Source organism: Caloenas nicobarica, chromosome 13, assembly GCF_036013445.1.
Source record: "Caloenas nicobarica isolate bCalNic1 chromosome 13, bCalNic1.hap1, whole genome shotgun sequence".
In the NCBI taxonomy this organism is placed as follows: Eukaryota; Metazoa; Chordata; class Aves; order Columbiformes; family Columbidae; genus Caloenas; species Caloenas nicobarica.
In genome coordinates this window covers 5,416,974-5,434,422 of record NC_088257.1, presented here as the reverse complement: position 1 = coordinate 5,434,422, position 17,449 = coordinate 5,416,974, and the positions used below count along the sequence as shown (strand labels likewise).

The window sequence follows — 17,449 nt, the reverse complement described above, 5'->3', positions numbered from 1 at the left end:
TCTGGAATTATTACTAAAAGAATACACAGAGTGGGAAAGAAGTGCATTGTCTAGAAAGAAAAAAAAAAAAAAAAGAGGAAAGTGGAGAATAGTTAACCATGTGCATCTCCACCTGAGTGGAAACCTGATTTCTCTCCTTTGATGTTCTGTTCACCCCAACTGCTGTTCAGCTGATTACCACCTATCCTTGACAGCTGGAGCATCAGTCATTAGTCTAAAAATACCTCTCATCACATTGTATTTGAGCTCTTCTTCTCTCCCTTCCAGCTGATAGCAGTAGAAGCCTAGAGCAAGTTTTGTGCAAGGTATGTGATCGATATCTCGTCCCGATGGTTGGAGCCCGGTTCTGGCCAGAGGGAGCAGGGATGGGCCTTGCCTTTGCACCGGGGAAGGTGCCAGGAGAGTGTCATGCAGCTCAGGTATTTTTGCAGGGCACAAGGAGGGCAAGAGGCAGCTTGGAAAGCCATCTGGTTAAGAAGATGCATGTTCCAGCTGAGATTTGCTCCCTCCTTGGGTCATTTGTATAATAACTCCTCTGTCCTCTGCAGAGTTGCTGCCATCCAGCCAGTTTGCACCAGAGCCTTTGCCTTAGTGGAGTGTTAGAAAGCTCCTGGTCCTTTCTCACAAAGCTCATGAGATCAGCCAACTCCACATCTGCATGAAGAGGGCTAATGCTTCAAAAGGCACTTTTCAACAGGAGACTGGCAAACTGACATGCACATGCAGGACGTGATGCTTCTGCTTTGTTTCAATGCAAAACTGGGATATAAAAAAACCTCCTGGTTTTATGCTGTGTTTTAGATTCATGTCACAGGGCAAGGTGATTGCTAAAAGCTCAGCCCACCGGCTCTTTGTGTTGCTTCCATGTTGGAGACAGTGAGGGCAGATTGTTGTGCCAGGCACGTGTTCTGCAGCAAGGAAAGACAATATTTTCCTGTGTGGGAGCTGGAGCTGTTCAGAAGATCCAACAGACCAGTGGCACTGGAGGCTCCCATGGTGGGCACAGAATGAGAAGAGGGAGGTGAGAGGAGGTCCAGAAGCTGGATGTAGCTCCAGCAACTCACTTGCAGTTGTCCAAACAGCTACCAGGCTTGTCTCCTGGATGTCGCAATAGGCTTCTGAGAAATGGCTAGTGCCCGAGAAAATGCAAACTCTTATTTGGCAAACCTGTTCTCATACAGTCTTTCCTCTGAGTGTCAAGTAAGAGAACAGAAGAGAAGGGAAGGGAAGGGAAAAATTTCTTACATGAAGTGAACACATACAGGGGCATTTGACATTTGTGCGCCTGCACCTTATGCACGAGAAGGGGAAAAAAATCCCCACTCTTTGAGCAAATCTCTATAGTGATTCAAAACACTTTAGGTAGATCCTGTCATATGCTTTATAAGTTCCTGACTGATTGTGTGGAATTAAGTTATTGGGCAGAGAACCAGCTAATGGAAACACATTGATGAAATCATTTTTGAGGGACATTAAATGGAACTTTTAAAAAAGCTGAAATGGCTTTATGGATTTTTCAGTCAAACTGTTTATGAACATTTATCGGTGGTAAATTACACAGTGTCAGAAGAGGGAATCAGTAGGTATGGCTTTTAATAGAAGTCCCTCTGATATAATACTGTGAGAAAGAATAATTTATTGCCTAGGGATGTACAGTATAGTATGTTTAAATACAAATTATGTGATTGTTTTCTCTTAACTGTCTTTGGCTGTTTGCAGGTAAGTTACCCTTAGCAGCAGCAGAGAGTCTGGTTAGATGAAGAAAAATATTTTTAGTACTTTGCAGTGAAATAGACATTTTATATTATGCATTTTTCACAGTAGAGAGCAAATGTTTTAATAACAGATAATTCAGGAAGCAGAAGCTATGTTGTACAATAATAAATTTAATTTATGCTTTATACTCAGTAAAGGGAGAAGAGGGGTATAGTAGCTCTGATTGAGAAGGGAGATTGTAGCAGCTAAGTCTTGAGCTGTTGGAGCTATGCATTGATAACAGTTGCCAAGATCCATTATTGCTCAGGTAGAGGAAAGTGAAAATAAGACCAGGGGAGTGCAAGACTTGCAGGCACTTTCTGGTCTTGCATGTCTTGTCCCTGGTTTTGAGACCTGACATCTTATAGTAATGAATTTGTGAAATCTGCTAAATTGTCTGTCTCATCTACTCTAACTGAAAAACTGCTGCCATCTTTGCTCCTCTTTTGGCTAGAAAACACCTACTTTTCTTCCCAAGTATATTCGGGGCCGGTTTATTGCCACTTGCTCTCATGTCGACATTGGCCTATAGCCAGTAGTTCTTTTTTCTTCATATTTTTTATCTTCCTAATATATTTGTACACAGCACTCATATCCTTCCTTAGCCATCATGCTCCTTAGCTAAAAAGCCAAGTCCTTCCCGTTTTCTTTTCTAGAACAGGCTTTTTCTGTTCCTGCAGTCATGACAATATTTCCTCACTTTCCTCACTAAGGATGAGCTGGGGCTACATAATAGTTCAAGGATTCACAGATGATTCTTAAAATAGTGTGATTTTTTTCTTGATCTTCCTGTTCGACTTGCCTCTTGCCTTTGAGTTTGATGTCATGTTTGTCTTCCCTTTGGCCCTGTCCCTCTGCCATGAATCAAGAGCAGCACTCAGCCTTTATCCAGGTGCATTCCCGTCCAGGGAGTGTCCAACACAGAGCAGAAATTCTCTACTACTTTCTGAGCGCATGACCTCGGACTTGAATTTTTGAAATTTCACCCTCTCCCTCTTCTTCCACTCCCTAAGGCCAAACATTTCTTTCTCCATGACATTCCAGTCCTCCTTTGTGGAGCCAGAATAGCCCAGTTCAGTGTCAGTAGCATATGTCCCTCAAACTTTCCGTCTTTATTTGCCAAAGCCTTTAGTAAAACCACTAAATGAGGTCACTTCCTCCAGCCCAACCGCTTCACTTTCAGCACAGTCCAACACTGATGCTATCACAGCCTGGCTGGGGACTTCCACAGGCCAAGAGCCAGAGTGTGACATAAATGTCCAGCGTAGCTGAATCTGTCCAAGGTGGTTCTTTCCATCGGGAGGCTCTGCGGGAGCTGCTGGTCCCACAGGCAAAGACTGAGACTCCTCAGTGTGGAGGAGAGAGCCCCAGTGAGAGTGGGTACATTTGAGGTATATGAATTTCCAGTAGCACACGAAAGAAGAGGATGGTTATTTACTTTTTCACAGTCCGAGGCAGAGCAAGCATCCAGTGAAATCATCAGGCAGCGGGTTGAAACTAAAGGAAGAACTTCTCCAGAGTATTTAATTCATCTGTGAGCCCTCTGCTACAGAAATGGGGACACTTAAAATGATAATTAGGTGAAAGGAAAGCTTATCAGTGTCTCTCCTGTGGCTGGGTGACATGGCCAGCTCAAGTTGTCCCTCAGCTGCTGACAGCCAGAGTCAAGGGAGGGATGTCTCAGTCCCGGTCTCTCAGCATCCCCTCGTGGCTGCTGTCCTGCTCAGTGACAGGGACAGGTGGCCTTTTGGGAGATCTCGTGTTCTTAAAACAGAATAAGAAGAAGTGATATTGTCAAGGCAGGAAGCCTTATCAAGGCAGGTAGTGTTCACTTCCAATTCATATCAAAGGAAAGAAACAGAAGGATTGGGAAATCTCATTCTCGTTCCCAGCGCATAAGGGACTCCTCCGTGGATCTGGGAATAAATAGGACAGGAAAAGAGGGTTTAAGAACTGTGTGTAGGGAAAGGAAAACAAGGAGATGGATGAAAGGAATAGCAGGATTTTTTATTTTCAGCCTTCCTGAAGTGTCTGCGTTGGAGTCTTCACTGGCTTTGTGTCCAGAGTTGCTTCCTGCATGTAACTTGAATAATGAAAGCCTGGAAAACCCCAGGTCATTAGAAATATGCTAAAGTTTCTCCTTATTCTGCAGGCATTTCTGATAACTTGCAGATCATTATTTTGGGCTTTGCGTAACTTAAATAGCTGACTTAAAGTCTGTAAAAATGAATTAAAATTACCAGTCACCATTTAAGCAAAGCAGGTGGAAAGGGCACAAGAATATCTATGTGCACCTCTCCAGCTGCACTTCCTCATCTTCCTCCCCTCAAAAATGATCCGTTTATTATGCAGATATGTGCAGGCTGCGTCTTTTGCCAAGTTTCATTGCCAAGCTAATAACCAAGGCAATTGTGTGGATAACCAGAGACTTAAATCATTTGGAAACTGTTGAGAGAGGAGAGATCAGGTAATAATAACCTTCATGGCTGGCAAGTTACAGCTGCTTTTGACAACTTGTAACCATGAAGGTTTATGGTAAAATTAAGAGCTAAATAACTATTTTGGGGCATAGGATCAATTTCAATTCCCAAGCCTAAAGCTTCAAGCTTTAGACTGCTTTTATCATCTTTGGGATTACTTTTGTTTTTCTCTAGGTTAAAAATGAGTTGTTTTTTGTTTTATAATTGTTAGAGTACTTTCTGATTTTTTTTTCTTTAAGATAGTGGGACAGCTTTGTTAATTTATTTCACTGTGAAGAAATTGTAGTCTTATTGAAGCCACAGGTGTTTCTCATTTATAACAGAAGTTACAGAAGGATGTTGTATTAACATGTTTTGCATCAGATCAGAACATTTTTATTCTATAACAGTGACTCCCGGACTGCACATAGGTAACAATTATAGTAGCACATGTTAAAAGAGATCTCAAGCAGTATATATAAAAGGCCTCATCACGATCTGTAGTTTGCCCCAATAGTTTTATCAAAGGAAAAATTAAGGAAGTAAAAAAATACCACTGGTGCTGTTCGCATGCTGACACTAATATTGCTGTGATGAGTACAGATAATGAATGACTAGTTGATCACAATGTGTCTGAACACAAGACCACAGGTCTAAATTTAAGAATATAGGTCATCCTTGCTCACTGGGTAGGCAGCTTTCTATTAGAGAACACGGACATTGATTTCTAGTGCACTGCTGTGTGTAAGGCAGTTAATACCATTCTTAGCTGTGTTTTAATTGGAAATTTCAACGGGAGTGAGAAAATGATGTTCAGCAGCACAAAGGGTTAGTGAGAGCACTTGGGGACTTCTCTGTCCCAACAGAGTATTTTCAAAGTGGACTGGGTTCAGAAAAGAGCAATGAGAAGTCCAGAAATTCTGCTTCACAGTGAATGATTCAGAAAGCTGTGAACTTTTCAGAAAATCAAAGAGAAGGTTGAGGTGGTTGGGTCAGCATCAGTAACTATCTCCAGAAGGAGGATGGTCTGCTCATGGAGGGACTATTGGCTGGCACATGAGGACAGGAGAAGACTTAGTGGCTGAAAGCTGAAGTGAGACCAGTTCAGATTAGATGCACATTTTTAAATTAGAACAATTAGTGGAAAGGCTTATCAAAGAGTGGCATGGGCTGCATTTAGCTCAACACAAGGAAACCGGGAGAATACATCCTTCTAGAGAGAAACAGCATGGCTCGGTCACCAATACAGACCCGATGCAGGGATGGCTGTGTGAAATGGCCCAACCTGGGCTATGCAGGTGGTCACAGAAGAGGATTGCAGTGGCCTGACACTTAGCAAAAGCGGCTAATATTACCTAGTGGTTTAGAGCTCATGATCTAAAAACAGCCAGCAAGTGAGAATAGTGCTGCATTCCCCACTGTCTCCAAAGAAGGGGGAAATGTGCAGAAGTTAATTGACTTTTGGGTCACAGATCAAACCGGCAGCTGGGCTGGAACAAGAGCAGAGTCTGCTACCTACTCATGCTGCATTTCATCGGGTGGACACCTCCCTCCTTTTCCCCAGGCAGTAGCATAGCCTGACCTGAGAGGTGTTTTCAGCGATCGACCCAAAATTTGGTTTTCTCCTTTGAATATCTGTCAGAGCCCAGCAAAAGAAATAATTTCATGACATGCATCCAGGTGAGGGCTGTAGCTGGATTAGATGCCTGGTTACCAAGGGGGTATCTTTTCCAAGCTCCCTGCATCAGTTGGGTCAGCAAACACTTTGCACAGTCAGGGCTCAAGCAGCGGCTTTACAGCCAGAAGTGCAGTTTACAGGCAAATCCCAGTCATAATCAAGGCAACCGATTCCAGATGGTCAAGGTCTGGCTTTTCCTGGGGACAGAAGGGAAGTGTGCAAGAGAGAAATGGGGTCAGGCGTTGGGTTAAATTGCACCTAGGTATGATTTGACAATCACTCCCCTGATAACAGCTTATAATGTTTACAATTTGTCTTCTGTTTTGTTTTGTGATTTCAGGAGCAGAAGGCACAGTGTTCCCTAAATCTATAGAAACTCCCAATGTCAGGGCAGACCCCTTCAAGGAACTAAGGTAAATTTTGGAATATGATTTAATGGTAACTCAGTGGCACCTTGTCGGAGTTGTGCATACTGCTGGGCATCGTTTCTGGTTTTGCATAAGAGTTTGGGGTTCACTTTGGAAGGCATCACTAAGGGGATGCCGTGGAAGAGCAGGGACCTGCTGTGTTTACATGTAATTTGACCAAGCTAAAAGTCAGGAGAGCATGGTTTCTCTTCTGCAACATGCTCTGCTTATTCTGGGCTTAGCCTTTGAAGAGAAATAGAGAAATCTTTTCCTGGTTGTGCAGGGAGTCTGTGCTGAATCATGGGGAGTAGCAAGCAAAATGCTCTCCAGCATTATCCGTCTTGCAGAAATGCAAACCCTCCCTGACCTACACAGGGTCTAGCTGTGCATGCATGTTCCTGCTGACACTCACAGAGATGCTGCTTGCTGACAGCAACGTATCAGGAGGGAATAAACAGCACAGCTGAGAACCAGCTTTGCCCTCAAGCTAATGCTGGGCATTATATTTATTTTAAAAAAAAGAAGTGTGGCATTACAATTTTGTTTGGGTGACTAGCCTCTGAAAAGAGATTAATCATATGGCCTCATAAATTATTGACTGCATCTCCTGGTGTCTTCTGACCCAGAGGGCTGCAGGGGTTTGCCATCAATGCTCTAATTATCCTTCCTCAGACAGGGAGAGAGAATAGGTGAAAAAAAGATCTCCAGAAGGACATCTCATCCTTAGGTTTTGGGTTGCGAACTCTCCTCTCCTGGAAACTTCTAGGGATGAAGCAAACTTGAGACAGCTGAAGTTGTGCACGAACACTGCAGATTTACTGCAGATGCACGGGGATGGGAGAGGACCCCTCATTAACTCTCTCTGCTCTGATACTGGGGGTGATTATGGCCCAGCTAGATCACCGTGAAAGATGAAGTATATCCTGGCTGCCTTCCCTTGGGCCTATCACTATCTTTCATTTTCTCTCTCTTTGAACACTCTAATTGTTCCCATTTTGCACTCTGGGGATCAGACGTCAGGCAACAAGTGGTGTGATTCAGTTTGTTATGAAAGTTGGCTTTCTTTCTCCGAGCAGTGACTTTAACTCTGCCTTGTGGTTTTCCCAATCTTGGTATATAGTTCCTCTAAAAAAAGACGAAAACAGGGTCTTTGTGCAGCCTGACGTGTGCTGGGGTGGAAGGAGCCCGGGGAGGGCAGGGTGAGGGGGTGCAGATGCACGGATCCTCCGTTTCTCCGGGCAGAGCGAGCAAACGAAGCAGTCAGAGGGTGGGTAGGTTTGTAGGTGGTGTTCAGGTGACAAAAGTTCTCTGGTACAGCCCATCTTTGCTGGCATTTTCAGAAAAGGAAAAAAAAAAAAATCAAGATCGTGGTTAAAATATCCAGTACATCTAAATAATTTTGAAAACCGGGTCCCATTTTCAGTAGTGCAAAAGAAATGCAAGATTTAGGTCCAAGTTTGTGGTTACTTAGGACTTTTCTAAACATGGGAGGGGAACTTAATCCAAAAAAGTGTAGAGTGTCACATTAGAGGGGACAAATGTGAATTAAAATGGCCTTAATCTTATTGAGTATGCTTCTGTTCCAATGAGAATTAAGCTAAATGGAATTGAAATGAATTAATAGCAGTATCCGTGCTGGGGTTTCATTCAGTATATTCGATCTGCTTTAAATTCATGTTGTTATTTCACTTGGTTTATGTGGAGAGCTGTTAGATAACTGACTTTCTTTGAAATTAGTGGGCTGGATGAAAAAAATCCTTTAAAAATCTGGTGGGGTTTTTTGTGGCTTGTTTTGGTTTGTTTTGTTTTAAAGGAAAATCATTGAATAGGATTTACTTTGAAAAGAAAGTCCTGCAGGGTCCTAAAACATTTTGCGTGCTACTGAAAATTTTATCTTGGCAAAAATAAATGTTTTTTCCACCACCCTCAGCAGAAAAGAGCCAGTGGTAGCACTGGGTGGAGAAAACAAGGTTTCCCAAGAGCAAATGCTCTATTCCTCCCCAAGCCAAGAACCATCCATCTCTCTCTCTCTCCATGTACACATGTTGGAGCACTGGCTGCTTCTTAGATAAAGTGGGGCCTTTTGGGTGCAGTACAGAGTTAATAGAGAAAATAATTTTATGCTGGGGGAATGTTTTTTAGCACCTTCCTATTTAATAGCAGTGTGTGTGCGTAAGGTGTCCTTTTGGCCTATTTAAAAAGATGCTGCAGTGAAATGGGACTGAATGAGATGGCAGGCTGTGGGTCCCGAGCTGTCGTACCCTGCTAGGAAAGCAGCATTAAAAACACACGCTCAGTAGCTGGTTTGGCTCTAAAAGACCATTTTCTGTAATAAATTGTGGAAACTTTCTTTCCTCCTTAGGCCGAAGTTCTCAGGGTGGGAAAGTGCATGTTCAGCTACTGCAGGCTGTCACCAGACGCCACCAACATCCATCACTCTTTTTAGACCAAATGGTTACAATTAGTTACATGATTTATCCATTTGCTCTTTTCAGTACCGCACTGACTCCCACTTTCTCGTTAGGAGACTTCAAAATAAGGTGACAGCGACTGTCACTGTTGGAAAGAGAAGACACCAACTGCTCCTGTCACCACTGGGAGTCAGACCATCTGTATGTCTTCTTTCCCTTGTTCTTCTCCTTCACAAACAGACTGATTTCCCCCACAAGATCGGCGGTACGCCATCGTGCCAATCATCTCCATTTCTCTCCTTCTTTTCCTCCCATCTCCCAAAGGCCTCCAGTCATGCCCATGTGTCACGAAGACTGACACGCTTTGAGTGATGGCGCACATGTTCTCAACAGACTTTGTGTCCCCGTTTAACAAACAAGTCGTGTTCGGTTCATATAGCCTAACTCATGTATTAGTAACCAGCTGCTCTACGAAGGTGGTCACCACCCTGGAGAACAGGCAAGGTGTGGTCCGCTTTTCTGAGCGCCCTTTTTAAAACACTTTTGTTTGCAGTGGTTTAGATGGAGAAAATTCAGGTGGCGATACGTATGTAGCTTTTTCCTTACGTGCTAAGCCCATCGCAAGGCTGTGAGAATTGGTTTGGTCCTTGTTAGAACCAGCTCTGGACTTTGCTGCTCCTGAGTCTCCTCAGGTGGTGCCCTCCCATGCTGCAGACAGACTCGTGTGTTCTAAAACAATCCTATTCAGTATCAGTTGTAGTAGGAATGCCAGAGCTTATAAATGTCTTATTTAGTGCAGAGTCTTGTTAGCTGTCATGTTAATTTATTAAAAGTTCATGTTTCCTATTTGGGATCTAGAATATTCTTTAATAATGACCTAAGAACTAGAGATGGTTGAAAAACTGTTTTATATGCTTCTGTGAACATTTCTATGTTTGTATTTATTTAAAGTCATTTTTGGCAGTTGTTCATTGGGTTTTAAACTGTTTAATAACAGTAAAAAGGAAAGCAAAGAAATTCAAATTAATTTCAAATCCTTGGAATGTTTAACATTGCTATTCAGTATCATCCCAAAATAGTTCAGGGGGAGGGCTTGGGAGATGTGTTGAGATATTGAAATATTTGTATTCATCTGCATTGACTCTTATTAATGCAGGCTGGTGCCTTTGACACACAGTAATGTGATTGCCTGTGTATAAAAGTTGAATTCAAGATGACCTTTAATCACTGGATTATTTTAGTAGCAGCCAGGAAACTTGGTAAAAGCCTGTCTTGAGAGCCTCCACTTGACACTGGCAGGAATCACTTGCCTTCCTCTATTTATCTTCTTCCAAAAGGCAAATATATGCCAAGGAAGCTAACAAGATCAGCGCTTTCATTGCCACTGACACATCCTCCAAGGTGAGGGATAAGGGCTAGACTAGCCAATGAGTAAGGAAGAAGGAAAATAATTTAGCAGGAGGGAATTAAAAAGTGGGTGATCCAATATAAGAAGAACGATCAGGAGGATGTTATTAATGTGCAAAGTGCTGGGAAGGTGTGCGCTGGGAGCAGGTCCCTGGGCTCAGAACTAGCATAGGTGCCTCCCATGCCAAGTCATGCTGGGCAGAGGCACCCGGAGCAGGGAAGCCTAGTTTAGGGCATTTGTGTTCCCAGAGTTCAATGAAAAGAAATCAGACAGCATGACATTCTCTCCATGAGGGGCAAGCACACACCTGGAATTCGTCTACAATTATCGTAGGTTGAAAATGCAGTAAACTGCTCATCCAAGGCCTGGAAACCAAGGGATGACTGTTTTTGCTGTAATGCAAAATATAGTTAAGGGAGAATTAATCCCTTGGGCTTGAAGGGGTAATTTTTGACCAAAGTTAATTATGAAGCACTGAAAGTACCAAATGGCAGATGAAATGTTCTTGCAGCTTGATTTTATTAGTGCAATTCTACCTTACCATGTACAGTACTGAACTATCCAAATAGTCCAAGTGAGACCTATTGTAACAAAAAGCAATTTAAATACAGTGCTCTGATAATGTAACGATATTCATTTTGCAAAACAATAATTCTTATCACATTAAGGTTTCTCTCAGCTGTGTTTCACGAGGCAGCAGAGACATTTTCAGTAAGTACGAACACAAATAATGTTTCTGTCCAAAACCCATTACATTAATAAAGATTAAGAGAAGAAAAATTAGAGGAAATGCAAAAAATGAATGGTATGAAAGAGGAAGTAATTGGTGAGAAATGGAAGTCATTTATATAACACTAGCATGTGATACTGAAACACTCTTTAGTTTATAGCAAACACTTGGGGATTCCTGTGAGGTGCCAGTACGGGAAAAATGGCCAACATAGCCTTGTATCTAGCTGGTGTTATTTTCTGATTGATTTACCGGAAAGGATGCAATTATTTTCTCTGTTATACCAGTACAATCCCAATAATTTTGGAAGTCTCAAGAGCCTAAAAGACAACAGATTTTGCCTTGAGATGAGCTTTACTTTCCACATTGTAACAGGTATAACTGTTTTCATATGACTTAGTTGGGTTGGATTTATATAACTGTCTCCACCAAAGTCAATGCTTATCTTTTAGTGTACAATGAAAATGAGAGAACAGGTTCCTGGTTTCTAAACTTAAAGCTGATTTAAGTGGACTCTGATGAGTTTCTTTTGAATGCCAGAGATCCTAATCACTTTCTGTTTTCTAATCTGGGAAAACACATCTGATCTAACAATTTTCCTGTGACAGCTAAGGCTTCCTGAAGTGCTTGCTTTGGATATGACTTTCTCAGAGAAGAATTCACACTCATTTCGTAGCCATGGCCACTTTGCTTTAGCCTTTCCTCCCGCTGACATCCCTTCAAAGCTGCTGCTTGTTCATCTGTTATAGAAGACAAGCCAGAGCCCTCCCAAATCAAAGGCAGTCTTTTCCATAGGCTTCTTGTGGGCAGTGTGATGAGATTTCTTTAAACCATCAGATATAGGGCTTGGAGTTAAGGAAGCAGTTGATTTCTGGCACTTGCCATCTGTTAAAATATTTCTGTTGCAAAGAAGAGGAGAGGATGGTTGCTGTTCCCTTTCCTTACCTCAGTAAATCTTCTCTTAATGGCCTTCACCTCGTTCACACCCAGCACCAGAAAGAGGGGATTTAGCTCTTGGTGTGCATTCCTTCCCTGGTTTTAGCAGGTGAAGCCCAGATATGGATGAGATGCTCAGGAGTCACACACCTAGGAAATGGCAGAGGTGTTGACAGAGCTTTGCTGACTTATCCCAGCTGGATAAATCATGGCCCAGCCCTGCTCATGGTGCTGCTGATAGAGTTTGTCCATGGACAGATCCTCTTCAAACCGGGCTAATGGATGGTGAAAGCAGGCTTGGCAGGAAGGAGAGCTTGGCATGGTGGTGTTTCCAACACAGTGTATTGCTGAAGTAAAAAGTGCGATAAGCTCAAGCGAGAGGAGAGGAGAGGAGAGGAGAGGAGAGGAGAGGAGAGGAGAGGAGAGGAGAGGAGAGGAGAAGAGAAGAGAAGAGAAGAGAAGAGAAGAGAAGAGAAGAGAAGAGAAGAGAAGAGAAGAGAAGAGAAGAGAAGAGAAGAGAGAAAAGAGAAGAGAAGAGAGAAGAGAAAAGAGAAGAGGAGAGAAGAGAAGAGGAGAGAAGAGAAGAGAAGAGAAGAGAGAAGAGAAAAGAGAAGAGGAGAGAAGAGAAGAGGAGAGAAGAGAAGAGGAGAGAAGAGAAGAGAAGAGAGAAAAGAGAAGAGAAGAGAGAAGAGAAAAGAGAAGAGGAGAGAAGAGAAGAGAAGAGAAGAGAAAGCAGTTGGAATTTGTGGTCGAGCAGCCTGCAGTGGGGTGTGTGGCTCTTCCCAGATGTGTTCGTGTCCCCTGTGCTGCAGGAACACGTGGGTACCAAAGCATGTATTGTCCACCAGAACTACGTGGCCCTTCAAGCAAAAAGAGAGAAGTGGGAACAGGGAGGTAAGGAGGCAGATTTCTAAATGAAATTGGTGCCAAATGGCATAGCCTATGGGATAGAGAGCAGTGGAAATGTCCCTCTCGTTTGGTGGCTGGTGGGAGGATACCCAAGACTCCTCTTCTGCATATAATTAAGCAGCATAATCACAACCGGAGTAGTGGCTCCAGACAGAGACCAGTTTAACTTTTCCTGGGTCCTGAATAAAACAAAACAGCCTGGTTCATTATTCTCTTTCTGCATTTATTCTATAGGGGTTTTCTAATGCAAACAGAGCCTTTTTCTGGGAGATATTAATCATCAATCCTGACTTATCTCAGATTGAATATCTTTCTTGTATACAAGATCTGTATCCTGCCAAGGTGTTTTGTGCCCAGGGTTGTCATTAGCTTTCAACAGCAGAATGTCACTTGCTCCATAATCAGAGCATTCATCTAACCTTCGAGAGCCGTTCACAAAGGTGTATGAGCCACAAGTCCTCTGGGACTTGAAAGAAACCGTATCGGTGTGGCCAATCTGTACAGTCAGACATGCACATATATCCATTTAAATAACAAAAATGTGAGCTTTTTTTGCTTTTTTTAACTCTCTGTGCAGCATACCGCTAACCTTGAGTGGAAAACAGATGCTAATAAATGCAAGGTCTTAAAAATATGAATTATAGCAATTTCACACTCCATGACAGACTCTCACTGGTGAAATGGCTTAATACTTAATTACAATGCTTGTCATTCTCTCAAGTGCAGATGACATTCCTCAGATAGATTTTGCAATGACATTTGTGGAAATAAGTTGTGAAACTAATTAGTTATTCATATAATACAGAATATTGACTATACACTGATTAAAAGGATGTGGTGACGCATCTAACATGATGTATCTGTCTTGTAGGTTAGTCTGCTCCCTGAGGTTTTGGTTTTTGGAAGGTCTTACAGAAAATAATCAAAATACCCTTTAGCTTCTAGAATGCAGACGTTTATAGAAAATGTTGTCTTTCATTTACGTTTTGATAAGGATTAAAGAGAGATACCATGTTCTGGAGTGACATATCTTATTGGTTGTGCCCTGGGAGGAACACCTGGTCTGCAGGCTCTAGGGACCATTTTGGGGGTGTCCTGGATCTGCGGGTTATCGACTAACCGCAGATGTAAGTGTCCTGAAAGCAATTATTAGACAACGACCCCGAGCAAAGGGCAGGCAAACCAGCATTTGTGTCAGTGTAAGTTGGGCAACATGTTTGCTGTGCAGCAGAGTCTGGCTGGTGTTGCGGTTGTGTAGGGTAGTTGGGAGATGCTGCATCGTGAATCAGTCACTGTGCTGGTCTGGGATGCGGCGTTCGTAATGTTCTGTGAGAGGCTCAATAACAATTGTTTTATCATAACATTTGTACTTGAGATAGAGCTATTTGTACCAAGGATATTGAGCAAGGTGGCAAGGAAAGCACCTTACCCACCTACCACTGTGATCCAAATCCTTTGCAAATACTGTGATATTTAGAATGTAATCATGTTCAAAATGACTGAATAGCTCAGAAGAGAAGGATATTTTGCTTTGAACACTGTTCTTATCTCAAAGAAATGAGAGAAATGTAATCCACTGAGCACTATGTTTGCTTTTTGGTAGAAAAATACATGGTTTTCTTTAATATTTCTCTCCATCCCTTTATGCTTCTCTCCAGCTGTGTATCTCACATTTCTAAAACCTGAAGTGAAGAGCAAAGCAGGCAAAATAAAAATCTCTGCCTTACTCAGCACTCGGTACCTGCTTTTAAGGAAGTACTGTCTCCCCGCTGGGGCTTTGCAGATGAGCCTGGGAGCCCTCTGGCAAACCCAGCTCCCCGCAGCGCTGCAGAGCCCAGCGCGCACACCGCAGCAGTTACAAACCAGCTTCCTTAAAACCAAGTGTTTAACGCAGTCTTCCCATTAACCTGATACGAAATAGGGAAGGACGGTTTAGATGCTTTCCCACCGAAGTGCAGAGTTCCTCAGGGTTTTGTTTTCTTCTTGCTGATGCCGGAGGGTTTGGCTGTATCCAGGCAATAATACTTATTATTTAATGTGAGTGAGGTACTATACAAGTCCACTGTGATTAAAAAGGACATTTTTACAAATACACTAATTTTACTTTAAACTGTAGTCAGGGATCAGTAGCTGTTGCATAACTCTGGGCCCCTCAGTTCCAGAAGGACAGGGAACTGCTGGAGAGAGTCCAGCGCAGGGCAATGAAGATGCTGAAGGGAGTGGAGCATCTCCCTTGTGAGGCAAGGCTGAGGGAGCTGGGGCTCTTTACTTTGGAGGAGACTGAGGGGTGACCTCATTAATGTATATAAATATATAAAGGGTGAGTGTCACGAGGACGGAGCCAGGCTCTTCTCAGTGACAACCAACAGTAAGGCAAGGGGTAACGGGTTCAAGCCGGAACACAAGAGGTTCCACTTAAATTTGAGAAGAAACTTCTTCTCAGTGAGGGTAACAGAGCCCAGGGAGGTTGTGGAGTCTCCTTGTCTGGAGTCATTCAAACCCGCCTGGACACCTTCCTGTGTAGCCTCATCTGGGTGTTCCTGCTCCGGCGGGGGGGTTGGACTGGATGATCTTCTGAGGTCCCTTCCAATCCCTGCCATTCTGTGATTAAAGAGAGGAGAGAAACGTGTCCATAACTATAATGGGATCCTTTCTTTTGAAAGCAATATTTTGTGTACTTATTAAGAGAAATCATAAATATTCACTGTGCCTACAGAATCTTTATCCTGAGTTTATGTTTCATGTGGAATAGAGCTTCTTTCTCTAGGCCAAACAGGAGTAGCTGTGTCATTTCCTCGTGACTGGAATTGATTTTATCTTTTTAATGTGCCGTGGCTGCTGCTGCTCTACTCCTCGTGTATTTTGCCGTATGGATTTATCCCGTGGGTTATTGTGGCACCTCTGGCTGCTTCGAATAGTGATGATTTCCAGCTCAATAGCATTGCTGAAGTCATACTTGAGGAGCATCACTGCCTGCTCTCAAATGGTGTTTGAACTCAGCTCTGCCTCTCGGTATGGATGCAACACGTGGCTGTTGAGGACACTCAGCAGGCAAACCTGTGTCCCTCTTTGGGGACCCCTGCACAACCCATAGTTTCTCCCCTGCTGTCAGCTTCATCTAGGAGGATAATAATATATTATTAGTGTGTGAGCATTAGCTGCGTGCTGCCATGTGCTTCCTGGGCTCAGCAACGTTGGGCTGGAGATGGTTGGTGACTCATCTTGCACCTTGCGCACGCTCGTGTCCCATGAAGGGAGGAAATGGAAAAGCAGAAGCTGGCAGGTGGTTCCTCTTTCTCTTCTCTGTCTCAGTAAAGTTGTGAGCCCTTGGACTTCGCCGCCTCATTTCCAGATTCTGCTGACACTTCTGAAGTTGCCAGTCCCCTGCTCTGCTTCCCAGCTGAGCTGGCATTGGCGTGACTCCCTGAAAAAAAAGCAGCAGTTTTTTTGAAGCCAAACATGTGAAAGGACCATATTAACAGTGGAGCGTTGCTGGTTTGAAAGGCAAAGTGGCAGCTGCCCTTTCTTCCATGAGCAGAAGTGGCTGCTATAAATACATACCCCAGTATATACACACGGCTTTGCTGGCAAGTAAAATAATGCCGTGTTTTGCTTCAGCTGCACAAGGACATTGTATCCTTGGGTAGAAAAAGCCAGACTTACAAGCGTGTGTTTCACACGATGTTGTGTGGCTTTGGGGCCGTGCAGGAGATGAGGATGCAGAAACGTGATTTCAACCCAATAATAGCCAAAAAACAGGTAAGTGGCTCCAAGAAAGCCTGATAAACAAGTTCAGAAATGCAGCTCGGTTCTCTAGAGATGGAGCAAGTCTCCCAGGGTGTGGGCAGTAGCTGCAGAAGGAGAGGAGCTTTTCCCCAGGGTGGGGTAACATGAATGGGTGTTGAGCTCTTGGGACTCTCCTGGCAGCTGTTTCCACAGCTGAAAGCAGATGCAATCCCTGTTTCTCCTGTTGAGTTGACCTCGGTTCATGAGTTATCACTTGCTTTCCAAAATACAAAAACGCATTCTCTCTCTCTTTGCCTGGTTTCATGTCATTAAGGATGGTTGTGGGAAGGCTGGCTGAAGACATGTTATAAAGTGACACTGGGGAATCAAGCAAGAAAGTAAATCAAAAAAACCCCAAAACTGAGGCCATCAAGGATCGTAAAAGCGGTTGTAAAGCAGAGGGGAAATGGCCTCCTGGTGAGTTTGAGAACAGCTGAGAGAGCTGGATAATGAGGGGATGTGCTGCTGTAAGGAGATGTTCCCTGCCAGTGAACTCAGTGAAAATCTGCTTATATTTGATATAATAATGGCAAAAAGCAAGGCACAAAGGGTTTATGCTGCTGGTGCTGAACTGTGTGGCAATGATAACAATTTGTCATGTCTTGTCCACTTCCTTAAGCATTAACCTTTTAAAAGACGGAGAAAGAAGTAAAATGTCAATTTAAATTTTCCCATTAAAGATTTGGTGTCTTAACTTTAATGAAGGAGTAATAAATATAAATGGATAATAACGGAAGATTATTAGAGCTGTTCATTTTGATAAAAAATATGCAGTATCTTCTCATGCAATGCCAGAGGTTAAAGAATATTATTGCTTCCTAAGGTTTCTGAAATTAAATTCTTTCTTATGACCCACAAGGTATGATTGAAAATGTGTGCATGTGAAATGGTTTGTAATAAATTCATATTGCAATAAAAGTCTCTTTAGAAAAACAGGATCTCTTACAAGAATCAGCTGAGGAGATGTGTC

At 43.0% G+C, this 17,449-nt stretch overlaps 1 protein-coding gene across 3 annotated transcripts in view; it reads left to right on the top strand.

Moving 5' to 3' along the window:
* SGCD (sarcoglycan delta) overlaps window positions 1–17,449 on the top strand; it is a 341,024-nt gene that overhangs the window by 293,633 nt on the left and 29,942 nt on the right. For all 3 annotated transcript variants that reach the window (XM_065643762.1, XM_065643760.1, XM_065643761.1), the window contains exon 7: window positions 6,233–6,305. In XM_065643762.1, coding sequence (XP_065499834.1) covers window positions 6,233–6,305 — 73 coding nt within the window. The remainder of the gene's footprint in view (window positions 1–6,232; window positions 6,306–17,449) is intronic.